At 34.7% G+C, this 12526-nt stretch overlaps 2 protein-coding genes across 6 annotated transcripts; one reads left to right on the forward strand and one right to left on the reverse strand.

The window, feature by feature from the left end:
* Window positions 1-13: 13 nt before the first annotated feature.
* Window positions 14-1798, forward strand: Rrp40 (exosome complex component Rrp40). Of its 3 annotated transcripts, none has more exons than XM_011649700.3 (3): window positions 14-147; window positions 266-470; window positions 1026-1798. In XM_011649700.3, the coding sequence occupies exons 2-3, from the start codon at window positions 268-270 to the stop codon at window positions 1543-1545; spliced, it is 723 nt and encodes a 240-aa protein (XP_011648002.2). In that variant the 5' UTR covers window positions 14-147; window positions 266-267; the 3' UTR covers window positions 1546-1798. The 3 variants fall into 3 exon arrangements, with proteins under 3 accessions (XP_011648002.2, XP_011648000.2, XP_011647999.2); XM_011649698.3 differs by having other exon boundaries at window positions 56-174; XM_011649697.3 differs by lacking the exon at window positions 14-147 and having other exon boundaries at window positions 154-470.
* Window positions 1799-1981: 183 nt separating this feature from the next.
* LOC105434103 (neural cell adhesion molecule 1-A) lies at window positions 1982-12252 on the reverse strand. Of its 3 annotated transcripts, none has more exons than XM_011649702.3 (6): window positions 11908-12246; window positions 11132-11410; window positions 10679-10869; window positions 10236-10365; window positions 9689-9829; window positions 1982-8614 (listed from the first exon to the last, which is right to left on the reverse strand). In XM_011649702.3, the coding sequence occupies exons 1-6, from the start codon at window positions 11951-11953 to the stop codon at window positions 8592-8594; spliced, it is 810 nt and encodes a 269-aa protein (XP_011648004.2). In that variant the 5' UTR covers window positions 11954-12246; the 3' UTR covers window positions 1982-8591. The 3 variants fall into 3 exon arrangements, with proteins under 3 accessions (XP_011648004.2, XP_011648003.2, XP_011648005.2); XM_011649701.3 differs by having other exon boundaries at window positions 1982-8619; XM_011649703.3 differs by lacking the exon at window positions 9689-9829 and having other exon boundaries at window positions 1982-8619; window positions 11908-12252.
* Window positions 12253-12526: the final 274 nt, after the last annotated feature.

Consider the following 12526-nt stretch of genomic DNA (forward strand, 5'->3'; position numbering starts at 1 on the left):
GGCATGATGAATGAATATCTAGATGTTCAATCCGAAAATAGTTGCATTTTCAACATGGGACATCCTCATTTGACCAATCAAAAGATTATGAACTCCGAGATTAACGACAACTTTGCAACGCGCATGAACGCACGTGGCCGTTTTGAGGTTAGGTGACATACAGAATATAAACATGTTTGTATGACAGATCCCCTATAAGGAAGTTGAAAAGATTGCATGAATGAAATAAAAAATTGACAGAAAAAGTAAATTCTCTTTCCCATAGAGATGGAGATTAACGTGGGCGATGTAGTGATGCCGGGTGACAATCTAAGGAACGTACCGATCAAGAGGGAAGGAAGGAATGAGAAGGAGATCGTGATCCTGGGACCCGGATTGCGCCGCGAAGGCGACGCCGTACTCGTCTGCAAAGCGGGCGTTCTGAGGAAACGCGAGCCGGCCGTCTATTACGTGGACAGCTATCAGAAACGGTACTAAATGTCATTGTCTGCGCTTTGAACATAGCGACACACATGCTGGTGTCGTTTTTTCTATTAAAAATTCGAAGTTCTTAATAGAAACCAGTGTCTTGAATCGCAATGATTCTGACAAGACACTGGTTATCTCATGGCAAACTTCCTAAATCTGAGACACGAAAAGCATAGAAGCGATTCTGTTATGACATTTATTAATATTCATAAAATACAAAACCCTTTACTATTTTGCATTGCATGCAAGGAATGCACATGTATAGTTGAGCTCTGTGCCTGCAGCAAAAATGAAACTTTTGTCCATTCCATCTAATAATTTCAATCTCGATTTAATTTACATTTCTTATTCTTTTTTAATTCTGAAATTTGAAAGAAGATAAAGAGAAAGTTAAGTCTAGATTAATTTACATTATAGAAATAGATATGAATTAAAGTTTAATCGAAGTCATCCTTGATCTTTCTCAACATTATGACATCCTGTTTTCATTGCTATGAAATGCATACATACATTGAAATTTTGTTTTATCTTGAAATACTCTTTCTTTCTGTTTACAGATATATTCCAAACCGAGGCGAGAATGTGGTTGGCATAGTAACGCAGAAAAGTGGTGACATTTATAAGGTAGATATCGGCGCCAGTGAACAAGCGACGTTATCCTATCTGGCCTTCGAGGGCGCCACAAAGAAGAATCGGCCTGACATACAGATCGGTGACGTGGTTTATGCTAAACTGCTGATAGCCAGCAAGGATATGGAACCGGAATTGGTATGCGTAGATTCCCAGGGCAAGGAGAATGATCTCGGTGTCTTGAGTTCCGATGGCATGGTGTTTACCTGCTCATTAAGTCTCGTGAGAAAGCTGCTCAATCCGGAGTGTCCATTGTTCAAGCTGCTCGGCCAAAATCAGGCGTACGAACTCGCCGCTGGATTAAACGGCAGGATATGGATTAAGGCGCGATCGGTTCACGAAACGATAGCCGTAGCAAACGCTATTCTGGCGGCGGAATACACCGTACCCAGTGAAATGCAAAAACTTTGCACTAAAATCGAGAAAATCTTACTTCTCACGATATAAATTAGTGAATATTGCGGTGAACCGACTGGATTGTTGGTGCAAAAGAGTTAATACTGAAGACATTTTGAATCTCTTTCAATAAACAAGAAAAGAGAAGAAATTCAACTTGCCTCGAAATAACTTAGATGCGAAAGCGATCCTACATTAACATATAAAATAACGACTACTCGTTATTATTAATGACAATTACATTTATTGTATCAATATTTTATGTAATAAATCCTGTAAATAAATCTGGAAGTTTCTTATGCGATTAAGACAACCATTTATGACAACCATTCTGTGACGCGAATGTGGACTAAAAACTATTACAATTATTACTAAAAAACGTCGTTACGGGATGTACATACGGAAGCGGCGAATTTCATGATTGTATCAGCGCGAAATAATATCGATATAATCTAGCATTTATGTAGAAGTGAAGAAAGACACTCGCTTCGTAGGAAATTCAATGTTTAATTTCGCTTTAACAAAGGAAACTTGATGACATTCGGATATTACATACACATCGTATTACACTAATGATCGCAAATGGTATCGATACAAAGATACAGAGTGCAGAGCGCTAATTACGATAATTTTTCATTACATCTCGCTGATATGTGCCTGTGTAATGCTCTCCTCGGCTCGCACGGGCCTGACTATGTACGATGTTATCCGTCATCTAGATAATCTAGATAATAGTGACGGTATTTGCACTCAAGCACAACCATTATTTTCTTACAAAATTTTGCTTGAAAAAACAACATATAATTCAGAAAATATATCATTACGTTTTCATATAATTCCCGTTTAATCAAGATTATAGACAGAAGGTATCTTTGTACTTGGTGGAATGTATTCATTGCCATCGCCTTCTAATTAAGTGTATACACAAGAAAATCATTGGCGAAACAATCAACGTCAAAAAGGTTCGAGAAATCACTCCTGTCGTTTTAATAAAGAAAAAGATAATAAAATAACAAAATCAATACTTCTTTTTATCAATTTTCTTTACAATCTTCTTTTTTTATCTTCGATTAGATATCGTGTTCTATAAAACTATCCAGAGACGTTATCGAGTAACCTATGATTTTCTAAGATATCGCATGAAAAATTTTTTTATTCCAACAATAACAACTTAATCACTAACGATACTATTATTAACTGAGATGTGACAGTAAAATTATAATATACCTCTCAATTTAAAAAGAAAAATAGTAGACATAAACGCAATATAGAATGTACACGCAAGAAATAAAGATAAAAGATCTAGCAAACAAAACAACATTTGGTAACAACGAAGTATAATTACTAAAGTTAAATTATTCTTTTTGGTCATTTATGGCCCCTACTATCCATCTCACAGCGCCGTACTAAAATAAAATGCTACAAACTATTGTCTAAATGCTATAAAAAGAGCACATTGTGATCGATTCGAGAATCGGATTTTCCTTCATTATTTGTATTACAGATCTAAGAAAATATTGAGTTCGAGATCTTTGAAACAGATCTTTGAAAAACAAAAAAGTTAAGAATTTGTTCAGAAAATTTTTTCAGAAGAAAAGAAATAGATTATAAAATAACGATAACCATCTTTGATTAATCAATTATTGCGATTATAAATAATTAAATTTTAAAACTTTAAAAGATTGTGATGCGTTACAATCACTCAGAATTATTAAAATCAATCATAATTAATTACTATTATTATAAATAATTATAACTCTATCTTGAAATGTATCCTCAAATCCGATCCTGAATCTGTCAGACTAATCATAAGGAATCACTGATAATCAGGTCAAATTATGCGTTCACGACATAGATAGTTTTGTTATTTGCCGTAATACACTTTTTTTCGCAACTATTGTTTTTACAATGCTTAAAAAGCTCAAACAAACAGTGTCAGCGATACTTGGCAAGAAAATATAATCTAAACACGAGAGGAAACCAGAAAAGTTCGCGAGTTACATAATAGGAAAAAAACATTCAGTATCCGACATTAATTATCCGCTATGAAACTATCGGCACATTCTGTATATCATGGAAGCCGTAGCGTTTTTTTTTTCATCTTTTTTTTGTAGCAACCACACACGTATATTCATCGCATATCGGGATGTAATTAGGCAGGCAAATATGTATGTTGGGGACGATACATGGTGGCACTAGCAACCATAAACATACTATTCTATTGGCATTGTGCTTTGCTTAATATATACGTTTCGTCAAAGAGTGCACTAATCATCGAGGTATATCGGGAATAATTAGGATATATTGATAGAAGAACGATTAATTGTGCACGCACATCTAACGCGGTGGTGTAGTATATAAGCAGTGTGATGATAATATGCGAGTGAACGAATAGAAATAAAATGAGTTTAGAAAAGCGGGGAGAACTACTCGCGGAAGAGATTGAAAATGATTCAGTGAACTAAAGAAGACATAAAAAATTTAAGGTAAGGCATCGATAAGATATTGACCCAAGTTGAAAAAAGTTTTTAAATAAATTTTTCTATAGATATTATAGATAAATAATTTTTAGAATTTTTTATCACTGGCTTTTTAGAACTGAGGTATATATTTAAAAGGCAAAGATTACGAAGGGAAATTCTTGTTAAAATATACGCAATTGATTATTAAAATATGCCTGTGCACCTACATGCGCACCACAGGCATATGAGGTAGAACAGGCTCTAAAAGCCTATATGAAAGTAGAAATAGAAGAAGATTACTAAAATGATAGATTTGTTAAATTTAATTAATTATATACAGAATCATAAAAATATAAAGAATTTAAAACAACATTAAATAAGAAAAGATTTGAAAATCATTGTAAAAAGATTTGTAGATTTTAGGATTGTCCTTTCTTTCAACACCTTACCTTAAAAATTACAAGCAAATAAAAAGTTCCGCCTACGAGGATTACTACATTAGCCTGTAGATTATTACTGTGTTTATGATATGAATATAAAATATCTGCCATTATTACTGTAGGTACACGTTTACACTCTCAATTATATAATCTCTCGTTACGTCATCAAATATTTCCTCCTACGATTCTTAGTTTTTGCTCGCGTCCATCTATATTTATCGGCGATTACTTTTTTTTTTTTTTTTCTTATACAATCCTAACCGTAGAAAGGAATAGAAAATATATTTGCTATATAAATATGTATAAAGCGCGGTTGCATGTAAATACTTCATTCATCAGAATGCCACGATCGTTTCTCGCTTAATATAGTGATAAAGATTTCCAGCGGACGCGTTTTCTATGCTGCTAAAAATAATCTCCGTCGTTACACGAATCGAATTGTCGTGTATATGCGTGTAGATATGCTGTTCCCTCCACACAGTACAATGGCAGAAATTCCATGACGCATGATGCATTTTAAAGTTTGTTATCGTAATCCTTATACCAGTTTAGTAGCAGTTATAAGAATAATTTGTGTTGGATTATACTATTGCACAAAAAACTGTTTTGCCACCGAGGAAAACAGTTTTCATTCATAGTTTTTCACTATAGGCATTAGGTGTAACATTATGTTTGATAAAAAGTAAAAGGTTATTCCTAAAATTTCTAATATCGGAAATCTGAAGAGTCGTATTAATTAAAAAAATCAAATAGCTTCGTACGCGCTTTGAAAGTTGTAAAAAAATTAGATTAATAATAACTATCTATACAACTATAGGAACCGATAATCCTGTATGAAATATAATTATATTCATGGATAATAATTATTATATATCACACATTCATTCATATCTGCAATTGTGTTAAAAATCTACGTAATAATTTTTGGTTCAACTTTTTGGTTGTCGTACTCATATTAAACGATTTATATTTCTGCCATTTTGGGCAAACGTAATACGACTCTTCTGTGACAAAATTAAAGAGGGATGCACTAGAAAGAGACTTTCCGTGGGCGAGATTCGTCGATTAGCAAAGCGAAACGTAGTATCGCATCATATTATCGTCTATCTTGACATATAGATAAATATTATCATCAGATTTCAGCATAATCGTAATATATATAAAAAATTGTCTTTACTTATGTCTAAAATAGCATGATGTCTCGATTATATAAATATATTATATATGTATATATATATATATATGTGTATATATATATATATATATATATATATATATACATACATATTTTCATATCGTTATTATAATTATTGTATTATTTTCTTATATGTATATATATATATATATATATATATATATCTATATACCATTCACAACACAGAGTGCATAGTACGAAGCTAAATGTCAATCCGCTTACTCTTATATCACGATTTTTATACACACATGTATGTGTGTATTAAAGAACGTGTTAAAAAGAGAAGCTGATTTAAAGCTTCAATGTAACAACGCACAACCAATTTTTATACAACCTGCGTGCAGTAAAGTATTTTGTCGCTTTGCAGCTGACTGGAAACTTATGTATGTGCTTCGAGTAAATGCAATACAATTTTAATTGAAATATTATGTCCCTCATTGATACAGAAAAGGGATACAAAAAAGGAAGGATAAATTATCGTACAATAATTATACAAAAATTTCAAGGAACATTGATCAGAAAACAAAACGATTTTTTTCTCTAGGAAATATCTCTTAATTACAGTATCAGGAGGAAGCATAACAAAGTAACAACAGAAACAACATGTTCATGAGAAAAGAGCGCTGCTCTAAGCTCGAATATTACTTTTCATTAATAAAAATCAAATGTTTATCCGCTGCGTCGAATACGTTAACATTAAAATTTTGCGCACATGCACAACAACACAGCATTCCACAGCGACAGTGTTGTTAGAATGTCCAGTTGCTCGTAGCAAAGATTCATCCACATCTAGTACGATAGCGTTATTCAAAATATGTAATGTGTTCTATTCTCGTCTTATTTAAACGTTAAGTGTATAATTACGTGCTAGTGATTATTGAAATCTTATTATTGCACGCGATGCATAGAAGCTGCACGTAAATTCCTCGCGCGTCGTATAGGCTGCTGGGTATCGGGCGCTTCCTGGCCACCTCGTTTTTCCGACGGCGCTCTAATTAATGATACAAGCGGACTTCCTTCTCAACTAGGAAATGTCATCGATCGTGGTCTGTCCGTCGTCGGAAAAACGATGCCACCAAAGTGGAACGCCATGTGTAATCTTTTCGTTTACGGTTTTCACTATACCTATTGAGATTCGCATAGAATTATCCATCCGTGTCTTTTTTTTTTCCCTTCTATCTTGCTGTTTAACGTCCATTTCTACCAATGTAAATCAATTTTAATCCAGATTTAAACTTTTTTTTTTTATATCTTTTTTTAGTTAGAAGAGGATAAAGAGTAGATTAAATCGAGGTTGAAGTTAATCTATATTGGTAGAGATGGATGATATAGGAAAATTGAAATTTGATTTTTGTGCGAAACAACGTGTGAGTCAGTGAGTCGTAGTTTGATACTAGATTGTTATTAAGGTAGTGCAGAAGTGTATCAAAGCAATGTTGCGCATCCCTCGAACAAGCATATTATCGTGAAAAGTTAAAAAATTACAGAAACGTAGTGGAAACTTAATATCTCGGAGTATACTATCGCGTTAGAATTAAAACGTTAAAATTCCTCTCTCCATCCTAGCGAATCCTTCCGAATTCGTGGGATTTTTCCACAAGGAACACATGTAACGAGCGTATTTACAAAGACATAAAAAGTGTGATTATATTATTTATATCTATGTATGTAAGTTCGTAACAAAACAAGAACAAAGATTCTTAGAAAAAAATCTTTCAACGACTTGTGCACACCTTAAAACGGCAGTAAATTCGTCATATGATCATATATACGATCCGATTGCTTAAACGATAAATGAGCAGGTTAAAAAAATGTTAATACTCGCATGCTATTCGCGCACATTGCATTACTTTCCCAAAAAGCTAAACAAGTGCGAAATACATCTTTCTTTTTCTTTCTTCTTCTTTTGTGACATCATCCGATCATCGCGGTCTTTTCCTTTAAATTATACTCTTAGAGTTACAGTCTTACTACAATTCTTTTGGCTCACAGGAATTCCACTTCTTTTAAGCTCGATCACTGAGCAATCATTGAATGTGTCTCATTGAGAAACTATATGCGAGAGAGTGAGAGAGAAAGACAAAAGAGAACGTCCTGCTGTAAACATCTCTAAAAAATCTACTACCTCCTCTCGCAAAGAAATCTGATGTGAAGTCTTACATTCTGGTTTTTGAACACTTCATTGTTGCGTCATAGCATCAGAAATCGAACGAGAACGAAAACGAAAATTTCTCTCTCTTTTTTTTTTTTTTTTGTCAATTCCTTTCGTTTCGACAGTCTCGTTTGTTTCTACAAGTTTGAAATAATCCACTTACCATTACTATAATATTTTGATACGGAGACATGTCTCCCGGGTTCTCGAAAACGAGCTTTAATCTATCTAAAATTACACTTCTCTCTACTGCGTATATAAAAATCTATCTACGCTTTATCCTTGAAACTTGTATAAATCTTCCAAGAATAACAGCGGTTTTCTGGAATTTTTAAAGTCGCGTTAAAGAGAGACGCGGGTTCTAGAAAAACCCTTTTAGAATAAAAGCCCATTCTTTCGTTCGATCTCTGATTGCCAATAGAGAAAAATCGAGAAAACTAACAAGACGCTTCAATGGACTTTTGAAGTATCTCATAATTTTCTCGAAATTTCAATGGAATTTATTCTCCTTTCGCCATGATAGTCTTGCGTTTTCCTAATTTATCGATTTTGTCAATTATCGTTCATTTTCTTTTTCTTCTTCTTTTTTATATTTTTAGACAAACTCGAGGCCTTTCCGATAAATTCGGTTACTTACGTTCGACGTGACGTGGAAAACTGCGTCCAATTCACTCACTTTAGAGCGGAGCAGGTCTAAGCTAAACAAAAAACGCTAAAGCCGTCTAGGTTGCACGACGCTGTTGTTGTTAAGGCGCGTAGTCGTCTGATTGTTGAAATTCTCGTCTTGCGGTACATGCTCGGTGCGCTCGTCGAAAAATCCCGGGTTCAGAATGATGTTGGGCACGAGCTCAATCACCTCCTGCTCCTCCAGCTGCGCTGCAATTTCGGAACGGAGATTAATTTTCATTAGTCTAGGCCACGGGTCTCATTAGCTTCTACCCTCTCCCTTCACCGGTTTTTCTTTGTCAGGTCTGGGATCGAGAAACATTCACATCTCAGAATTTCGTGTCGGTTATCATTTCCCTAATATTTCTGGTTATTAATAAATTTGTTGATTGCAAATTCTGATGCCAATCGAAATGCCGTTTGCCTGACAAATGAACCTGCTACCTTTGACCTACCTACCTCGATATTGCCGAAGATTATTATCTTATTATTACTTAACTATACCATAATGCTTTCTATGACTATCATGATATTTACTATTCATTCATCATCATCATCATCATCATCATCACTAAATCATTATAGGCAGGCTCGTTAATATTATGTACAGCATAAATAACATCTAATCGGAATAATAAGAGAAAATATTCGTATTCAAAAAGATTCATTAACCAGACAAGTAAATCTGCGGCAGGGAAACTCTACCGAGAAGTTCGAGATTTCATTCCAATAAGTGCCATATATATATATCATAAAAGATAAAAATATCAATAGATTATTTGTGTGCACGTTGTCAGTGTTCGGTGCGTTTATTTGAAGAGTGTCATATTAATATATAATTGGTGAGAAATGAAATTTTTATTAAATTGCTGTCGTATTTGTAAATGTTGAATTTAATAAGTTTGCATCGTGCTTAGAATATAAAGAAACGATATATTATAAAAGTAGACAAGTATCAATAATTTCGAAAGACATGACTGTCACGTAACAGAGAGAAGCCAAAGATCAGGGCCATAGATAAGTCAGCTAGCCGGCTAAGATGCTAACAGGTCCTGTTGTTTGTTAAATGAGTGATGTACATATGTTCTTCTAACTTGCGCGAAGGTTTCTATAGAGAGAAAGAACAATCTTCTCGAGCATCGTGCTTATTAGAGAGGCCATGAATGTTATGATTGCCGCCAGCAGAAAGAAGTAATAGTAGTAGTAAATAGTAGCAGCAGTAAAGAGACAGAGTAGAAGCGAAAGCTCTTACGATATGGTTATCAGATAGGATGCTTACAGGGTGCCTTGCACTCGCGATACAGTAGGTAACAAGTACCTAAACCGAGAATCATAAGTGTGCCCATCACAATACCTACGGCTGCCACCCAGACGCGCGTATCGAAATTCTCTACGCCGGCTAAAAGATGTCGGGCGAGCTCTGAAAATTAGTTACGTCGCATAAAGTTGTGTTAGTCTTAGCTTAGATACTGTACAAGAAATATTTTAAGAAAATTTTAGAAAAATACATTTTACAATTTCTATGGGAAATATACGTTATACATATGTATGTAGGAAATGTCAAAAGGATATGTGACTGTTCAAGTTGTTCAATTAGCTGAAATTACAAATATTTGTAAATTCTTCAAATTTTGAATTTCATTAATTCGATATTATAAACACCTATATTCAAATAAGTTTAATAAAAAAAGTTATATTATTATTATTAGTTTAACTCTTTTTATGATGATAGATCTGTACATAGTATTGAATCTTATCCCAGTGACAGATCTCTATATACATCAAATCGCGAATAATTATATATAATAGCAATTGCAATAAAATACCCAATTCTTCTACACTGTAATGTGTGTGACCCTCGACTTCCACGACCTCTCCTTTTCCCAGCTGATTGGTTGCCCACACTCGAAACGAGTACGTAGTGTTTGGCACCAAATGATACACATCTATTTGTCTCTTTAAAGTAACAAAACAATCGTTAATTTCAACTCAATTCATCTTCCTTTATATAAGGGATGTGAAATAACTTTATAACATTATACAAAATATGGTTTCTCATATAATCCAACAAATAGTTACAACTGGAGCAAATATGTTATAAAACAATATTACGTTAAATATTATTATAACAACAAATATATTACATAATTGTAATATATTTGTTGTTATAATAACATTATTAACACAATATAACATTATCAAGTTAGCGTTATGCTTTTACATTTTTCAACATCCCCATTCAACAATCTCGAGATTGATTGATATTTACAGAATTTGGAGGAATATGTGTTGGAGTAATAGGTTTCCAATCTTCCGGTTCTTCGCCTGCGACTGGTTTCAAACGATATTCGGCAGTGAAGTCTATGATAGGGTATCCGCCAGTGCCAGCCACTTCCCAGAGAATGTTGGCCAATATCGTGGATGGCTTGACCCAAACATTGTGTAGAGCTGGAGGAGGTGCTAAAGACACAAAGAAGAAATTATATTAAATAAAATCTATATCCTTAAGTGGAACATACAGAGTGATTCTCACTCTAAAATTCGATTAGTAAAAGACGTACTATATTTTACCTGAAATCTTTAAATTACTGAAATATTTCTTAAATATCTAATAAACTTCATACAAGTTGTGATTAATTTTTTTCTGAAACATCTGTATTTCTATATTTAAGACTTAAAATGCTATCTGTTACATCCCATTACAAATTGTTACAGAACATACTCCTGACTTCCACGTTGATCCTAGCAGCGAGTTCACCATCCAAAGTACATGAATAATTTCCGGCGTCATCCACGCTGACGTTTAATAGCTCCAATACACCATTCGGTTCAACTTTCAGTCGACTGATTTGTTCATCCTCTCGTCCCTCTCTTATCCACATCACACTGGACTCTTCAAAATGTGAAAGAGCACTTTCGTCGGCACAGGCCAGTTTCAGATCTTTACCCACATCCACTGCAACATGCCGCATTGGTACCACGGCCACTGCTTCCTGCCATTCTACAAGTTCAAAAATACTTGATTAATTTCTTTTATAAATTTATTAACAATCACTATTAATTTTTAGTATTCTGTTGAATTTCTAGATAATCTGAATAACTGATAAACAAATTTTAATGCAACAAATCAACCAAAATGCATTATTGTAAAAATGCTGTTAAAAAAATCAAGAAACGAAACAATGAATCGCAATGAATTGTGTCAGCAGGTGGTTTCTACGGATCTATACGCATTCTGTCATTAATGCAGGAGCAAGTGACGCAGACGGCGATAGCAATAGAAATGGTGCGAAGCAACGGAGCGACGAGATAGCCTCTTTACATAACTCGACCCTGAATCGTAACGATCGTTTGTACATGCATGCACTATAGCCGGCGACGGATCGCATGATCGTCGGATATGAATCGCGGCATTGTTCCCCGGACGGAAGCGTGTCTCTTCTTCCTTCCTGCCTCTTTCTCTCTCGTCCATCCTTATCGCACAGCACAAGTCCTTACCTGCCAGGAAGAGTATCAGCAACGGCAGCAATTTACGTTCGTCCATTCTGCCATAATAATGCTCCTAAAATGCTTGGCGAGATCCCGTTTTCGTCACGGGATTCTCCTCGAGCGCATCTCCCTCGATCTCGACGAATCAGTCACTCTCGTGTTTTTTATTCGATTCCAAGACGCGCAGAGGGGGATAAGAGAGGCGGAGAAAGAAATGCGCGTCACTCGAGCGTCATCGACACTGTCAAACTCATCGCGCCGCACGTCGTCGCCCCACAACGACCGTCTGTCAACCAGCGAAAACTCCGCGAGCACCGCCCGTCTGGTGCGCTTCGCTTCTTTATTGACTCGCGCCATCAGCACCCCCTGGGGGGTGTCTCAATTTATCATTATTCGATTACATTTTACCATCCGTCACAAAAGTTTTGAGCCGCATTAAGAAACGTATAAATATTTTACGAATGTTTATTTCTGTTGTTCTATATAATTTTAATCTCGGTTCAATTTATCTTTTTCTATTTTCCTTCAAATTTTTATTAAATAAATAGATTATATTACTAAAATCATTTCAATAGAGTTTCTTATTTTAATATTACTTAAATTAAATGTTCAATAAGTATTAAGAAGA

The sequence above is a fragment of the Pogonomyrmex barbatus genome, unplaced genomic scaffold, assembly GCF_055798465.1.
Source record: "Pogonomyrmex barbatus isolate J1 unplaced genomic scaffold, ASM5579846v1 scaffold7, whole genome shotgun sequence".
NCBI classification, from domain to species: Eukaryota; Metazoa; Arthropoda; class Insecta; order Hymenoptera; family Formicidae; genus Pogonomyrmex; species Pogonomyrmex barbatus.